Source organism: Bactrocera oleae, chromosome 2, assembly GCF_042242935.1.
Source record: "Bactrocera oleae isolate idBacOlea1 chromosome 2, idBacOlea1, whole genome shotgun sequence".
NCBI lineage: Eukaryota > Metazoa > Arthropoda > Insecta > Diptera > Tephritidae > Bactrocera > Bactrocera oleae.
In genome coordinates, this window is record NC_091536.1 from 66,960,123 (window position 1) to 66,979,221 (window position 19,099).

The following is a 19,099-nucleotide window of genomic DNA, read 5'->3' on the forward strand; positions in this document are numbered from 1 at the left end:
GCTTTTTTTCTTGGAATCTTACACGAGATTTATATAACTATTTTATGAGATCTTAATTACAATAAATAACTATTTTATGGATCCCATTTTAAGAAGTTCATAATAATAATTTGATGCGTTAAAAGAAGGTTGTCTGAATTACTGTTCTTGGAACCCATAAAATTTCATGTTCTCTTAAAAAATGCTCGACGGAATTATACCTTTTGTTGATACCTTTAAAATCTACATAAATTTTTGTAGGCCATATCACTGATCACTAGTTGATGGTAATGATATACATAAATTCGAGGAGTAGTATTTAAATGTTGCTAGTTCGCCAGATGTGTTACTCTTTAACTCACAAAATATTACTCAGCCACTTAAGAAACAGAGAGAGAGAGAGATAAAAAAGGGCTGTAAAAGAGAGAGAGAGAGACAAGGACACAAAGAGGTAGAAGTAAAGCAAGTAAAAGATAGAAAGGACAAAAAAAAAAAGCGAGTTAGAAAGAGAGATAGCAAGTATAATAGAAAGAGGGGGAAAGAAAGCAGTCATGAAAGAGGGGAAAAAATGAAGTAAGAGGTACAGAGAGAACAAGAAAGCAATCAAGAAAAAGAGAAAAAGTTCTCCTAATTAAAAAATTATTTGTTTTTGCACTTTCCGAAAGAACTTTACTTTACATATACCACATGTCATTGCAATAAACCATTGTCAGGAGTTGACAACTCTGCTAAAGGATTATTAAGACAAACTTTCACGCCCTTAAGTAATTGGCTATATCACAGTCGATGGGTAAAGGTGCACCAACATCACGAAGTAGCCAGTCGGCTTAATAAAAAACTCACTTGAAGTTGTCGACTCACTTTTTTATAGCAACACTCCTTTTTTGCCATATTAGTCTGCCTGTCACTTGCTTTGCCAATTTGTTTACCAGTCCCAACTGTTTACTCTCCCTCTCTGTTTCTCTCACGTTTTTAGCGCACAGCTCACACCACTTTTATGCGCTTTTTGTGTTTTGCTACTCCTTCTTTGCCTAGCTTTGGCAATGACACCAGAGTGTCGTCTGTGGAATTTCACTTAATGCAAAGCTTAAGTGTGACTTTCACGACCTTTCACTGCCACGTTTTTTGCGCTGGTTACTCGTGTTTGTTATAAAAGCGAAAACAAAAACAAAACCCTAGCCATAAGTGAAGGAAGCACATATACAATACGTTATTATTATTTATATTGTGCTCAGAGTTGCTGCGTTGCAAACATCCAACTGTACCGTTTTACTGCTGTCACACAAAAGTTTTATGTTGCGAACAAAATAGTATGAAAATCGTGAGATTAATAAAAAAAATTGTCTATAAAAAAAGTAAAAAGGTGTGATGTTTTAAAAAATGTGTTTTAGATCTACATTTTTTGACTGGAAACCTTCAGAAATCTAATTATTCTACATCGTAAGCTCAGGTCATAACAACAACCACTCGAAAATATTATTGTCAACTTCATTTTGAAATATCACACCGGTTTATCTGCCCATAGGTTGAGTTGGATTAAAAGGCCGATTTAGCTGCGAGGGATTTCGATTGAATATAAAGCTTATTATATATAATATTACATATATATTTAGAACATAATGACCCTCAATATCTGTTCGTAGGTAAAGCATAAATCTCGATTGTTTTCCTTAGTAAAATAGGCATTGTGTCGTACCAATTTCGAAAAATAATAACATACCGTTGGGAGTGTACAAAGTTAGATCAGAAATTTCATTGAGGAAACTTTCGAGATAATTTATAATAAACTATCTCATAATGGATTTTCTTGGATTTTCAGATATTCGCACGAAATATGGGGTCAACACATTTTATAGGAATACAAAAACTATCGTTTCTTTGAAAGAACGTTATCTTTAAGAGATGAGTGCAAAATTAGAAAATTGTACAGAACGGGCATTTTTGAAATAGGCAGCTACACATTTCTGACTCGAAACAACATATGATTTTGAGAGGTCGATTGCAATAGCTTCGGCACTTTTACTAAATAAATGATCAAGAATTCCTTGTTTTTATCAAAACTTCCCTTGATTCCCTTGATCCCATGACCGGATACCAAGAGCACCCCCTAAAAAAGGTGTCAAGATAATATTCTCTGAAATCCAAAAACTGAAACGATTTATTATTACTACCAATGAATACTGGTAGGTGTCAAAAGGTTGGTAGAAATTTCAATTTTTTGACAAAATGGCGGCTTCCTAAAAAAAATAGTTTTTTGCGAAAAAATTTACACAACAGATTGTCTTAAAAAATCAAAATTATTATTAAAAATTTCATTCCTTCGATCATTATCTGACAAATATATCCGAGAAGGTCGTGTGAAAATTGAACTCGGTCAGTCCAACCGTTTCGGTGAAGTTTTCCTAAAAGTTAACATTTGGGAATGGATTACACTAAGTAGAAAAGTTCTTATAATTACATATCTCCGAAACTGTTTGCCGAATTTCAATTTCGAAATTTCGGATTATATTTTGAAATATATAATAATACATATGTATTTGATATGGATATAACGAATTAATTCAGTGATCGTTCTAAGACGACCTGTAGTGTGAAGATAGTATAGATACTACAAAGTATTATTGCTATATCAAAAAAAGTCAAAATAGTTTCTACCAACAAATTTTTTTTTGCCGAAGGAGTTCGAAGAAAGAGAGCACAACGCTAGAAACCTTTAGGCTCTTAGAAAGCACTGGAGAAGGTTTTGTTATATTTTTTCTAACAAATGTTTTTTAAATCGTGTGTATATCGTCGGTATGATCTCTAGTATATTCTTCACAACTGATTTCGAGATATGAAAAAAAATCGAAAGAAACCAAATATGCAACTACAGTAATTAAGTTATTCTTAGTTTTGGTGCTCCATGCAAAATTATTTAAGTAAGCTATTAGAACAGACTTTGTCAGGTATACGAATATTAAAAACTAGTCATATAAAGCAGGGTTACCAAAAGTGTTGACTTTGAAAATGCATTTCTCGTTCCATTTTCGCTCCAGTATACACTCGATTTCTCACAGGGTACTTTTATTTTGAATTAAAGTAATGCAGAAATGTTGTCATGTGGTCGTCTGCCGTTCATGTGCATTGAGACATGTTTGCTGTCATACAAGAGGTATTCTCATTTCTTCATGTCTGCACCGCTCTCTCCGCTGCATGTACGCTCATTTTTCCTGACTTTTTTGCATGTGTCACAACTTAATTTGTGGACAATGGCGTCTAGACATTTTAAACGCGCAAAAATGTCACAACAACAAACAATAGTTAAATAACTGAATGATAACTAACGGTAAGCAGACAAACAATTCAACCGAAATCCTTCCGTTTCTTACTCATTTTGAGGTTATTTGCTAATTCTCTTGCCCTGCACCCGCTCTCTGCTGTTTCACGGGTCACATATGCATGTTCGGACTTCGTTACTGCATTCCTCCATTTATTATATTTTATTCTTATTTGTTCTGTTTTCTTTTGAATTTCGTAATTTGTGGCAGACTTCCGGCGGTTTCCTGTTGTGTACAGGTGCTTTAAAGTGACTTCGATGGCTGGAATTGTCCTGCTGCACTTCCGGTTCCTTAGCTATGTCCATTAGAAATAGCCAAACTGTTGGTAAGTACGTTGAACTAAGAGATAGAGTAAAGAGTGCGACGAAAATATTTGGTATCACCACAGACATAAATACTTTCAGTTAGCAGAAGTCTGTTTAAATATTATGCAATTGTATAATATTATACAACAAAATTCACTAAATTTTTACATTTGACTCAGTTAAATTACTTCGGAAAATAAATTCGACATTTCACTTCTTAAATTTATTACCTAGAAGAGGTTTGAAATCACCTGCAGCGCTATCATATTTCTTCGTTGTCACTTTTGTATTATTAAATTGCCAATGAAGGACCTCAAACACTCAACCTAACACAACGTTGTATTCGGCGTGATTTCGAAAAATGCCAATGGCTTTCATTTCACTAGTGATAATTGTGCACATAATTTTCCGCTTTAAGTACTTTTGAACTTTTAAAAATATTTCGACAGAAATAAATAAAAGTCTCATTTAGCGTAATTGCAGTTAGAGTTGGCAAAGCAGTCCATTGGTGGATCTAAAGCCAAAAATTTTCTGCATACGAAAAGTTTGCTCATAAATTACACTCGCAGGCAGTGTGAAATTAAGCTAAATATGGTACATACATATATATATATATATATTGTATATAATAGTTCTCGAAGAAATAAAAGACTATTAAATTTTTCTAAAAAGTAAATTAAATACCTGTAACATATTCCTAACAAACTTTCTAGAAAAATTAACAATACCACCCTGAAGATTTTGAACAGTTATTACCCGAACCTTGTGTTGTCGCACTTCAAAAGCACTGCTGATGTGCATACTTCAATATAAACTTAACTTTCTATATACCCTACACAAATGAAAAAGTTTCTATATAACCACTTGCTTTTGGTCGGCATATATGGCAGCTTTACGTTATAGTAGTCCAATCTGAACTATTTGTTCGGAGATTGTTGCGTTGCCTTGGACAATAATCCGCGCCAAATTTTCTAAAGACATCTTGTCAAATGAAAAGGCTTTCAATACAAGAAGTTGTTTTTGGTTGATCAGTTTGTGTGACAATATGGTATAGTGGTCAGATATTGGCGGTTCCAAAATTGAGAAGCTTTTTGGGGAGAAAAGAGCCTGCGCAAAATTTCAGATTGATATCTCGAAAACTTTGGCTAATTCGACTAAGTTCGTTACGTTGATCATTTATATCTATATATTTCATAGAGTCTCGGACGTTTCCTTCTGGGTGTTACAAAATTCGTGACACACTTGATATAATGTGATTTGAGTAAAAAAATATGAAATAATTAGGGTCAGTCCTTGGGGAGCTCACGACCTTAACTGTTCGCGGACATTTTGGGCGTGACAAAACATATAGCTAAGCATTTTTAGGTCAGTTCTTGGACTCAAACTACACACATAACCGTACCATCGATATTACTATATACTTGGGTATAATCTAATGTTGCTGTATATTAACATCAATAATTAATGACAGGATGTTGAGTATGACTTTCCGGCCTTTTTTTGAGCTGGTTCATATAGCACCGGTTACGATTCGCAAAGGTTGGTACTGTTTTAGTGCTTAAATTCTTCGGTAATGCCTAAAGAAAGGAGGACAAGGTCACCTGCGCAGTGGAAAACTTTAAAATTGTCTGTTTCAAGTAGATTAATATCATATTTCTATATTACTTATAGCTCATGTGTCTCAATCATTTGAAAGGTTTCTTAACTCTAGGTAACTTCCGCATACTTCATATAGAATGGGGCCAACCCACTTTCTTCTTATATACGCGTGCTGCCTTTACTGCCTTTGGGTAAAATTGTTGTTTGATTAAATTGTTATATTTAGATATTTTTTTGAACTATTTCGAAAAAAAGGTGAAGTTGATAGGTCTATAAGATTTTGAGGCAGAGTAGTCTTCTTTGTTAGGTTTGAAGATGAAGAGGTGGCAGCTGTTTTAAATAGACGGTAAACGTACACAGGAAGCGTATATCGGCGATAGATGGTGTTACAAGAAGCTTGTGCCATATCTTGAAATGTTTGAAAGTTCTAACAGTACTGGTTCCCATTTTCCTCTTCAACACGGGGTCATAATTCACGTATTAAATCGAGTGTGTATAAAATATAATTTTTATATAATATTCCATTTTTAATGTGCTGTACTTTTGACTATTAATAATTAGTGCGATCTACGTACGGTATTGTTCCCGGAATATACTCTTATTGAAAGTGCTGCGAGAATTTGTGGTGCAAGATTTTGGTTTTAATTAGTTGTAGCCAAGTGTTCTGTTTCGTCTCACGTCTGCTAAACGTTGAATCCTTCGTCAGCTCAAAGCATATGTTCATGTTATTTATTAACTAATGAGTGTTTCCCATTCTCCTTTGTTAAAATCAAGATTATTGATGATAGACATTTCATTGAGCTATTTGGTTTGTTGCTGTGATTTGGAAGTTGTTGAGGTCTTGACGAAGAAAGAGATGTGATATATTCGGCAATCTTTAAGCTTTCTCTCATACAAAAGTATACAAGTATGCACAAAAGCATAAATAAGCTTTCTAGTATTTATAGCCTAAGTAATAAAACAATTTAATGAACTTCTCGCAAAAATAAATCAGTTAAAGAGCTTAAGCATAGTAACTCACAAAAAATTATAAAATATGAAGAAAGTTACTCTTTCCAAGGAGTGATCAAATATGAGTAATAATAAAAGGAGCGGGAGAGTAAGAAGCATATAAACGAGCTTTTCTGGAAATTGAATGGAAAAGCGAAAAGAGAATGGAAATAATATTAGCGATGCGCTTATTGTTTGACTTTAATTAAAGTTTATTTTGCGAATGTAATAAAACAAAGACGTGAAAAATAAATAAAAATTAAAATATTAAGCATCATCAAGCCGAGTGCGTAATACGAAGTGAGAATGCTATAAAAAAATATATATATTTATTGTGTTTGTTTCTTCGGGTGAAATGAAAAATAAAGTGAAGTAAAAAAAACAACAAATAACGCAAGACGAATGAGACTGTACTTTAATTGACAGTTGGACAACGGTGAATGCGACGAAACGCCAAAAGAAATAACGGAAACGACTGAAAAGCTCGAGACAACATCCTACGCGCTTGACCCCTGACCAACCGCGTTAACCATGGCGTACATATTTAATGCGGAATACGTAAGTATTGTATAAATGGAAGTATATATTTTATATACATAGGTGTGTGTATACGTGTGTGTGAGGGTGTGTGACAGTGAGTGAGTGTGCCTGCGTATATAAATACATTTCCAAGTCATTTAATTACAACATCATTAAAATTTTCCACCTGATGAACAACATGAAACGGTGCACGAAACCAAAAGAGCCGGCGGGAGATCGGCAGGTGACGTCCTGCCCGGTGACGACATGGAAAGTATAGCGCAAAGGAAGTAAAAAAGGCAATGCGACGAACAAAAATAGTTGTGACAACGAGACGGATGCGGCAGAATTCAAGGACAACGCAACGCAAACGCTGACTCGCCGCACGAAAGGATGACAATGAATGGCCACAGAGACAATACATTATTATTTGCACAAATACACACACACATACGCAGAGAGAAATATGCACACACTTTTAACTGTGCCTCCAGTTAAACGGCAACATTCAACATATGCATTCGTTTCACGCTTCCCTTCTGCGCCGCTCAGCGCCCTATAAACAAGCGTATTGTACTGTTATTTTACTGTGTGTCCCAAGTGAGTGAAAAATACCAGAAATGACGTTGATATTCTCGTCGGACGCGCATAATCTGAGCTGGCGTGCCGCATCAACGGCGAAGATCACAATTCAGCAAGCGTCCTTACGTGTGTGTGTTTATGTGTTGGTGTCTGCGCTGGCGGCAGCGAAAACATTCGCATATTTGCATAACCAATAGCATTGCGACAATAATTCTACGCACACACACACCCGCACACACACGCTAGCGGGAGGAGCTGTGCATGTGTGCGTGCCATTGCCTGAAGCGGGCCAATGTGTCGCGCATTTTAATTACAATGGCAAGGCAGACGGTCCGTTATGCAAAGTGAATGGCAGGCGAAAATGGCAAATGAGATGGCCAGCGAAAAGGAAAATAATGCTGAATAAGTGTGAAATTGGCAAAATATAAAAATGGCAAGTGTGTGACGCGAATTATAAAAATAAATCAACAAGAACAGGAAGGCAACCCGCAAGCACTGTTGCAGGTGCTCTGGCAGGATTATCAGAATCAAAACATTACGTTTGTTTATCCTTATGTGCTTTTAAGCAGTCTGCTTACAACAATGTATTATATACGTATACGTGTGTGTGTGTGTATCGCATCTTCTTCAATATTGAATGTTAAAGCGGCAACTTCATTAAAGTATCTTAAAATATTGTTGAACATGTTTCGAATTATATATATATAAATGACAAGCAAAAACGTTAACTTCCGCTGCACCGAAGCAAGAATACCTTACGCAAATAAAGGGTTTTCCATACACGAACTTGATTTTGATCGTTCAGTTTATATGGCAGCTATATGCTGCAAGAAACAAATGCTTACCACTTTTAAATAACGAAATAATTGTTTCTATTTGTTTAATTTATATATTTTGTAGGTTCGATTTTATTATTAAATTATAATCGTCGACCATAAAGTTCATCAAATCAAATCTCCATATATATTTATGTATAACCATAATTTCTTGATCTAAAAAATATTTCCTACCTTCATACTTTACATATATGTGCATATACTTACATACATATCTGTTTGTCTATGCATTGAAAACCGCTAAAAGTTGTTAAAAGCAAACCAAAGGGCCAATTAAATAAAACAAAGAACAAAAAAAGTCGAAACAAACACAAAAACAATATTTATAGAAATTTTGCTAAAAAGTTTTGCAACTCCCGCCAATGCCGATAAAAAGCTCAGAAAATATTTGCCGCGTCATAAATAAAACGTTGAAAAATTGTTGTGCAACACAAACACACGCACACATACATATATACAAGCAAAGATAATAATTTACTCAACTACTAACTAGAAAGGACAACAAAAGTGTGCCAACAGACCAAAATAAAATAAAAAATAAGAAATATGTGAACAACAAGCGAGCAACAACTTTATCAGCGAAATTTAAGTGGCAGACGAGTGTACCGCTAGGCGTATGCGGCTCTAAATAGCGAATAGTTCGTAGCAATTTGGAGGATGTGAGAGAAAGGAGAGCAAACTGAAATATTTATATTCCTAGTAGCGCAATAAAAATTACAAAAACAATATGAAATGCAATTTTTTGTGCGTGTTGTTGTTTGTTGTTCGCTTTACCTGCGCCCAGTTGATAACCCGACAGCAAAGGTGGCACTAAAATGATCTATATGCAACACGATACCGTTTGTGGTGCTGAAAATAAAAACAACACACACGTGTCGAAGGACAACCGCTAAACAAGCGTTAGGCAATGTTATTGGAGGCCACACATAAATTACTTGCAACTGTGGTAAATACGGTTATGATTGTTTGTGTGCGTGCATTTAATGTGCGGCAGATAAGGTTGCGTTGCTGTTTTGTTGCTGTAGATGAGAGAGTTGCAGTTGCAACCTAATTGTATTGGAACGAACGACTATGGTTAGTGGTAGATTGTTGTTGGTGCTTGTTTTGTCGTTGGTTTTAGTCGCTTGTTAAAATGTTTAGATATTAGTCATTGGAAAGGCCTTGTTGCTTTCTACTAGGCGCAATAGCTGGGTGTAGTATCAATGTTGCTTTACTATTTTACTTGAAACAATACAGCTTTTAACCACGTATTATGAACGGTGATCGACAAAGTCTAAATTTAATTATCTCCTTTTTCTTAATTTCTAAAAAAAAGTTATGCGTTTTCTTCAGCGTGCTTCCCTAATTTCCTTAACAAGTCAGTAAGGTTTATTAAGAAGTGTAAATTGATTTCAGAACATTTTTGTTAGCTAAAATTTGTACACGGAAAAATTTCTGTAGGTATTGAGTTTTCTCTATTTTCCTAGCTCTCCATATGCTGACATTGTTCTCTTTTCCAATTCATTGCTATGCTCCCGGTCGGATCTTTCAAAAAGTGTTTCGGAGTCCGTTGGAAATTTGAGCTGTAGGTTCGTTTATAGTGCTGCTAAATTCAAAATAATTTCCCAACTTGCTTATAAGCTATAATCGCTAGCCTTAAAGACGTAGTTTACCAAAGCAAATATCCTTTTCATTTCTTAGAGTTTCTTAAACATTATGAAATGGAAATATTTGTTAGCTTTCATAACCACAAAACCTGAAATTTACGTATATGTTAACATAGTTTCTCTAATTCTTAAGCTGATCATATGAACTGTGTCTTAACGTAGTTTTTGTTTCGTCAATTTGTCGCTAATTTCCCGTTTGAAATCCTCAGAAAGTTGTCGACTATCCTGCGGGCATGTGACCGATACTTTGAGTGATTAGCTATAAACACTGGCCTTTAACAAAGGGTTTACCATACCAAAGTGGTAGATAGACACCAAAAATCTTCTTAAAGCTTCTACCACAATGAGAAGACTCGTTAATCATCATAAACTCGAGATATGCGATTTTATGGCATAAAGTAAAGGCTGTATAAACCTTACTAAGCATTACACGAACGCAGGTCACTTCCATATAGGTCTAACCATATCTAGTTTCTAGGCCGACTATAAGCTGATTGTAGGTATTATATTCTTTGGGCTTTCTCTTCTCTAATTGGTATATTTTACTTCTCAGAAAATGGTCCGTAGTCGTGCGGGTACCAGGCCTGAACTATAGTTTATATGCAGTGCGCTAAACTCTCGAAATCATTGCTCAATTCGGTAGTAACATGTTCGCCTGTTGTCTGTCTTTATATACGCGAACTGGTGAACTCTCAGTTTTTGAGATATCGATCTGAAATTTAGCGCAAGTCTTTTTCTCTCCAAGTAAATGCTCATTTGTCGGAACCGCCGATATCAGACCACTATATGTCAGCATATAGCTGCCATAAAAACTGATCGAATAAACTCAAACCCTTTTATGGGAAACTTTTTATTTATTTATCTGCCTGAAATCGGGGATTAATATTATTTAGGGCAGCGCTACAATCTCTGAACAAATTGTTCAGATCGCCCCACTATATCTCATAGTTGCCATACAAACTGATCAACATAAAGACACAGCCAAAGCCACAATAGGAAAAGTTGTGTATACTTCATAAACTTATAACCTTAAGCTCGAGTTTGTGGTGCAAGGTGAACTCATTTTAACCATTGCTCTTAAGATGTCACTTTAATTAATCCTAATTGTAGGCACTGCCCTGAAAAAAAAATGGATCAAAGCAGTATTATTTCATTGATGCTTTTATTAAGCTGCCCACAGCTATACAGAAACGTTCTAGAAAGAGTGTGCAGTGGCATTTTGGCATGCTCGAATTGCAATTCATGCCTCAATGTTGCCTTGCAGCCTTGTCGGCGATTGGACCGACGGACAGCAAACTGAAAAAAAAACTAGCGCTAACAGCGTTGCATGCAACAGCGTACAGTTATTGCATGCCACATGCCGTCAGGTAAAATAGCGAAACGATTGCTCGATCGCTTATAGCGTGCTGCATCATGTTGCGCCACGTGTGGCATTCACAGCGAATAAATTTAATGCATCAATTTCATTTTCCACTTACTTGTTATTGTTGCGCATGTCGCTTATGTGGCACAGATTGGCGCATTTGCTGCAGCTGCTGTTGTTGTTTTGTTTTGATTGCAAAGTTGTCTTAATGCCGTGCCAAGGTTGTCGGCTGCCTTTGCCGTGTCGCCTGCGTGCTTGCCACATCAACGCCTGCCGCCGTTACAAGCGTTGCAATATTGCTACACAACCGCATACACACACAAACATACATATATACACCTACATGAAAGTGGCGTAAAATACACATACATGCCTGTGCACATACATACATAAATGTGTGGCACGCTGCCGCCTGCGCGCGACGCCAACACACTGCAGGCGCTTAATTGTATTGAAAACTTTACTGAGAGCATATTAAATGGAATTTTAATAAGGATTTATGTACGAAATTTCAAATTAATGACATTCTGTTTTTACAAGCGCGCCACACACACGCACACAACCCTACTATTACACACATAGCGATGTAATATGCTGGAATGTATGCACTTAAGTTGTCCTTTGTATGATTTTTGTTGTTGTTGTTGTTATTGTACTTTTTCTTAACTAAAGGTTCGACCTTCTTGCTGGCGGTGCGTTCTTCTTGTTACTTTTTCTTAATAAATTTGCTTTATATTAAATTGATTTCCGTAAGTCGCTGCCAGCAGTATAAAAACAACAACAGAGAAGTGAGCTTGTATGTTTGCATTTCTTTGTCATCGTCTTTGTAATGAATTTGCAAATTAATTGCCATTGAGGCGGGGATTTATTAAATTGACCTGATTATGAAGCGCTTAAGTAAAAGTGATAGAAAACTTTCCATTTGGCTTAAACTGGGCGGCAGCGAGCGAAAGCATGTAGCATATATATGTATGCAATAGATGTAAAACACATCTTGGGCTGTGTGGCCTTCACTCTGCAGTTTATGGGTTAATTCAAATAAATTTATATATTTATTGATTCACAGCTGAATATGCTGACTATTTTAGCGAAACTTTAACTGAACTTTTCTCAGCTCTCAGCTCTCAGCTCAATATACCAAAATTACTCTCCAAAACTCAATTCTTCCGGAATGTACTTTCTTTTGTGGCGTTAGATATGTGATCCGGTACCCATATAATCCCATATGAGATATAGCTGGCTACCTGAGGTGAATTGTACGCGGCTATAAACCAACATGGTGGCCTAAAACGAGTACAGATATATGAACATAGTATATTGCAAGAATGGAGCACCAATTTGTAGTTCCCAAGTCAGCAACGAATTTAAGCGCGAAGAACATGAAAAAATAACACTAAGCACAAAACGACTTTATTTGCTGCGAAATACTCGTATCGTATATCTGGTTGCCAATCAACTGAAAACGTGTGCGAGTCTATCTTTAGAACAGAGTGAAAGATATATGCTAATAACATATTATATACATTCGTTGCTTAGTAATTCATTATATTATTTAATGTTTGCGTATCGCCATAAAAATATGGCATACCGTGTACATTCATATATTAGATCATATTCTATACAACTGCTGCTGGACTCAGAAAAAAATTACCAATATAAAAGAGCACCCATCATAAACCGTTCCCACGACAGTCGGGTCTACGTAACCGGAACGGACTCGGATTGTTATGCCGGCTAGGACTGTCAACGCGGCAGTATTCTGCCGCTACAACAACAACAAGCAACCATCATCTTCAAATCTACTTTCCGCTTTTGAAGTCCTTGCCGCTAAGTCTCTCTTGCGATTAAAGCTTGCTTTAAACCTATTATTTGTATAAAGTTAAATTAATAAAAGACTAGCTTATTTCAATTATTTGTAATTTGTTTTTAGGCGCAAGGATAAAGAGCGGGTTTGATATATGTATATGTAAGTGTACATACGTGGAGAAAACTTATTTGTGAATATACCTATATGTCATTTTTATTTCTTGCTTGTAAGCATCGCTCTTCGCCTTTACAAATATGTGAAATTAAAATGTGTTAAATATAAAATTGTTTTTCGTATAAAGCTTCCAGAAATAAATATCTAAATATAAACCTGTTAAATTAATTACATTACACATAATACTTCATTTTGTGTTCATATCGGTAGTGCAGAGGTCTAGGTTAAAAGTAGTTTACATTTAATTACTTCGTTCCAACAATAAGACTATACCTAAGGATACACTCAATTCGCAACGCCCAAAAACAATCCCAAATTTTTTAGATTTTATATGCAACAAGTGGGCAAAATACGTAAACGTTGCAAGAAAAACTGGTTTGTGATTGCTTGATTCAGTTTTGTTTGAACACGTGTCAAAGATGGACACATGCAAAGAGAAAATATTTCTGAAAATGAGAGTAGTGGTCGTGATATTGTAACATCCAATCACGCTTAAATTTAATTTCATCTTTTCCAATTTTCATTCTTTAATCGCCCCTAGAGGCCAGCTTTGGCCATTAGGTGGAGAATTGTGTTACATCAGAACAACGCCAGGTCACACACATCGATAGTTATTAACCATGAGCTGCGTAAGCTTAGTTAGGAGGTTCTTACCATCTTACAGGGTTCTCGAAGAACATTCCTTTTCGTATCACCGATATATTGAATGTACAATAGAGGAAAGGGCCGATAGAGGCATTAACTTCAGGAATCATAGGAAAACGAACTGGCAGGTGCACATGCAAGAGCTGGGAAAACGTATCTCTATGATTCTACTGTTTCAGCCCAATAGCAAGGAGGATTTCGATATCCTCGTTAATCGACTCACGGAAGCTTGCCGGCAAGCATTAGAAGTGGCTTGTTCAATAACACGAAGTGGGGGTAGAATTAGGCCCCCCTGGTGGTCTCTAGAACTTAAAAAGCTACAGAAAAAATGCAGAAAGCAGTTCGATTTAGCTAAGCAATCCCAAGGCGGGTCAGACTGGGATTACAACCTCCTTAGGTCATACAAAAAGGAAGTTAGGAGAGCAAAAAGAAAGTCTTGGAAATCTTTTTGTAATGAAATTGAGAACACGGCGGAAGCGTCTCGACTTAGGAAAATAATGGCTTAATCTGTGCATAGAATCGGTTATCTTCAGAAGCCAGACCGCAGTTGGACGGTATCCAGTGAAGAGTCACTGGGACTGTGAATGGATACTCACTTCCTAGGCAGCTCTGAGAGTCATACTGCTGAATATACTCAAGACAGTGGAGCAGAAAGACGCCACTCTTATAAACATAGTGTCAGAAAGCAACGTACGTTGAGCAATAAATAGCTTTAAGCCCTTCAAGTTGCCAGGACCAGACGGTCGGTTCCCGGCTCAATTACAGCAGTCGCAGAATTACAGAATGGATTGGCTAGTTACCATTCTTAAAGGGGCGCTACAAAGGCAGGCAACAGCTCGCATACAAGTCCAAAGGATTTCTGACCAATTAGCCTCTCCTCATTCCTTCTAAAAACGCTGAAAAGACTAATAGAATTACATATAAGAAACAAACTGAAACCAGAAAAGTTGGCTGGTTCGCAGCATGCGTATTCTAAAGGAAAGTCAACAGAAACAACGCTAAGCTCTGTGGTGGCGGAAATTAAAAAATCTCTGGAAGTTAAAGAATACACTCTAATTTCCTTCTTTGATATAGAAGGAGCCTTTAATAATATCCAGCCTAGGGACTGAGTGCGCTTAAGGAAAAAAGCTCGCATACAAGTCCAAAGGATTTCAGACCAATTAGCCTCTCCTCTTTCCTTCTAAAAACGCTGAAAAGACTAATAGAATTATCTTATAAGAAACAAACTGAAACCAGAAAAGTTTGCTGGTTCGCAGCATGCGTATTCTAAAGGAAAATCAACAGAAACAACGCTAAGCTCTGTGGTGGCGGAAATTAAAAAAAAGTGAAAGTCTGAAAGTTAAAGAATACACTCTAATTTCCTTCTTTGATATAGAAGAAGCCTTCAATAATATCCAGCCTAGGGACTGAGTGCGCTTAAGGATCTGGACATCTCTGAACCTCTCAGACAATTAATTGAACAGATGCTCACGAGCAGGTCAATAATATCAACGCTGGGAGCGTCAACGATGTGCAGATCTGTCCAAACAGGTACACTTCACGGATGCGTGTTATCTTTACTTCTCTGGACCCTGACAATGAATAAGTTGCTGTTGGATCTAGAAAAGAAGGGGGCAAATGTTGTGGCCTACGCTGATGATGTGGCCGTATTGGTTAAAGGTAAATTCCCGAATACTATCGCAAACTTTATGCAAACGATCTTAGACGATATAAATCGTTTGGCTGTATCGTGCGGATTAAACTTGAATGCTGGTAAGACAGAGCTAGTATTGTTCGCCAGAAAGCATAATACTCCAGAAGTTACGGCGCCATTATTAAATGGTTGCAGACCAACAATTGGAGAGAAATCAACCTACCTAGGACTAATCTTAGACAGGAAGCTTGCAGTTTAACAAAACTTGGATGCTAGGGTTAAGAAGGCAGCCACAGCACTCTACACCTGTAAAAGGATGGTGGGCCCCAAATGGGGGCTAACGCCTCGGATAGCTTATTGGCTCTATACAACAGTAGTCAGACCAATCATGACATACGGTATATTGGTATGATGGCCAATAATAGAGAAGAAATACGCGGTTAAGAGTTTGGAGAATATACAAAGAGCACCCAGTATTTGCATTAGTGGAGCTCTTAGAACAACACCAAGCCAGGCTCTAAACGTCATTCTAAATTTATTGCCAACAGAACAGTTCTGTAAGCAAGTGGCAGCAAAGTCAGCTCTCAGACTGAGGGAATCCTTCCAACTAGTCGCATGCAACAAGAAGCATTCTAGGATACTCAGTATATTCCCGTTCCTACCCAAAATCACGGATTTCCGCAATCCAATAGAATTGAAGCTAAATTCGGTCCACAATATTGCCTTCCCCACCAGAGAGGGGTGAGAAAGGGACGAGGTGGACAGGAATTAGCATCTACATGCATGGATATAAACTGGATAATCGAATGGGAGGTGGTGTCTTTTGCGCAACATTAGACACCAAAATCGCCTTCCGTTTACCAGACCACACCGGTGTCTTCCAGGCGGAGATCACAGCAATCAAAGAAAGCCTTGTGGTATTGACAAAAATTGTGCTCACACAAGGAGCATATATATATATATACGGATAGGCAAGCGGCCTTCAAATCACTCAAGTCTCCAATGGTCTCATCCTATCAGACCTATTAGAGGATCTAACATCATACTTCACGATAAACCTGCAATGGGTTCCAGGACATAATGATATCCCTGGTAACTGCGAAGCGGATGAACTAGCCAGAATAGGTACCACTTTGCTACTAACCCCTGAAAAAGAGGGAATTCTTAAGTCTCTGGCAACTTGCAAACACTTAATCAGCGAACATGCTGTAAATCTAGCTGAGTCTCGGTGAAGACAAACAACAACTTGCTCTACTAGCAGACGAACGTGGCAGGATTGGAGCGTGAGTCGCACAAACCGATTACTAAAATTCAAAAATAATGACATAAGAACTCTGATAGGAGTACTAACAGGTCACTGTCTAATTGGTAGATATGTCAGCAGGCTAGGTGTACCTTACAACGACTATTGTAGAAGCTGTCAGGAAGTAGAAGAAGAGGAAACTATAAAACAACTTTTATACAGGAAAAGAATCGCAATTATCTGTCGAGTATTCCTTGACGACGTATCGGAAGTTGCACATATAAAACTATTTGTACTGATGAGCTTTATCAGAAGAGCAGGTTGGTTCAGAGAGGAGACGATAGAGTGTGGGAACATTAGTCTCGGTGGTATCACAATGGGCCTCCTATAGGCCTAGGTGCGTCGTTAGAGAGCCACTCTACCTACCTACATACCTACCATCTTAGAGTCCGGACCTAGTGATTACTACCTGTTCCCGTCTACGGCGAATGATTTTGCTGGTGAAAAATACGCCTCAAGAAAAGCATGTCGCCTCGACTGTCTCAATCTAGCTTACGGAAAAATCGTAAGAGACTTTTTTGTAGAGCATTCAATTTCCTACAAAATATATGAAATGAGATCTTTATTTTGAGAAGTTGAAAGTGAGATATATAGACTTTATTATTCTTATACTTGTAATTGGAAAAAAATAGAAAACTATAAGTTCGAGGACCTTAACGTTACAATTAAGAGCTCATACTTAAAGGGATTTTCTTAAACATTTTTAAGAACTAAATTTTTCAGAGTACCAAGCGATAAAAATTGAATTTTTTTTATCCACCCGAATAAACACCATACCTAAACCCCTGTAAATGCGAAAAATAATTTTAAGTTGCCACACCATAAAGAGATTTCTTCATTTATTATTAACAAACAATTCCGCTAATATTTACAGTTCTCTAAAGTAAACTACTTACACCTTACTCCCTTTTAAAAGTAATGAAGAAGATAATAATAATTATTTTTTGTTGTTTTCTTTTTGCAACATTTTCATAATTGCAGAGAGGTCTGGCCAGAGAACGACGCTTTCGGCGCCATGTCCGCCGCACCAGAAGATGAATTGTTGCTGCTGCGTGAGATCTACATGCACAACATTGAATCAGGTAAGTAACAGCACTATCCTCCTCGTCCACTTCACCACGAAAGCAAATTGTTTGCTTTCAATTTTCGTTTTCGCGGCGCAAACAAACCTTTGCAACTATTAGCTAACTTAATAATTTATTCACTTTTTGTATTTTGTTGTTATTTTAATGCTTCTCTGTTTCGTTGTTGTTGCTTTTGTTACTTCCATTTTCCACAATTTTGACTGCAATATTTCTTCCTAACGGCGCATCAGTTTGCCGCCTTTGTTGCTACCGCTCTTTCACTTCATGCTCTTGCCTCTTTTCACACTCCGTAGCCTGTCATTCTCGCGCTGCAACTGTCAGGTATTGCATTTGAAAGCTTCTCGGCCATCTTCCGCGGCGGCCAGCGCGGTGCAAACGTCGTGTCAAGTGCAAATGCTGCGAATTTGTAAATTGTCAGCTGCAAGCTGTGCCCTCTCTCTCTTTCTCTCTCCCTCTTTCTGGCTGTGTGTTTGTGACGTTCCGGTTGTTCGCCTTAACGTTGCAACGTAGTGCGGCGCAGCGGAAATTGGTTTGCTGCAGGAAATGAATGAAAATCGTAATTACTGCGTTAATTAAAATAAAAATCGTGCATTTGGAAGATCTTAATGTTGCCAGTGCAATGTGGCCACCCGGTGTTATATGCGGCGCTTTGCATTCATCGTGCAACAAGGCCAGTTGGCCGCTATAGTAAACGACTTGGTGTAAAAAAATGTGTTGCAAAATAAAACAAAGGTTGCTTGTAAAACCTCTAACTCGTCTTTGCTTGTATAATTTTTATACCACTGTGCAGCTTGTTGCACGTTGAAAGCATTATAGTTCTAGTTCGGTCGGTTTGGCAACCCTAGAGCAAAAAAAAAATTAAATTAATACAGTACATAAACTCGTTAAACATTTTCTATCAGAAAAAAAGGTTAATACACATTAATGTATGAATAATTTAGACTTTGTGAAATATAACGGTACTTCTAAAAAGAAAACCGTTATATTTAAGCAATTAAGTTCGCTAGGCTTCCAAAATTCATGAGCATAGGTTATATGCCTTCCACAAAGGAGAAAAATAAATTCAAATAAAAATATTTTATTTAGGCTTATCTGTCCGTCCATACTTTGTTCAGAGGCAACACAGTTTTCGACGAATTTTTCGAAACCACCAAAGGGCAATATACAAGTATATGTAACTATATTATAAACTTTTAAACTAATACTGGAGTTACGAAAGCGAAAAAAACTAGAAAAGAGGGCGTGGCAACGCCTACAGTCTAAAAACACCGTGGCAAAGATCAAATTTCAACAAAATGTGTCGAAATAATTATTAT

The 19,099-nt window shown here is 37.0% G+C and overlaps 1 protein-coding gene across 1 annotated transcript in view; it reads left to right on the forward strand.

The window, feature by feature from the left end:
• timeout (circadian regulator timeout) overlaps positions 1-19,099 on the forward strand; it is a 411,432-nt gene that overhangs the window by 93,952 nt on the left and 298,381 nt on the right. Inside the window, exon 11 of the mRNA XM_070105532.1 lies at positions 17,680-17,780. Within this exon, the coding sequence (XP_069961633.1) occupies positions 17,680-17,780 (101 nt within the window). The remainder of the gene's footprint in view (positions 1-17,679; positions 17,781-19,099) is intronic.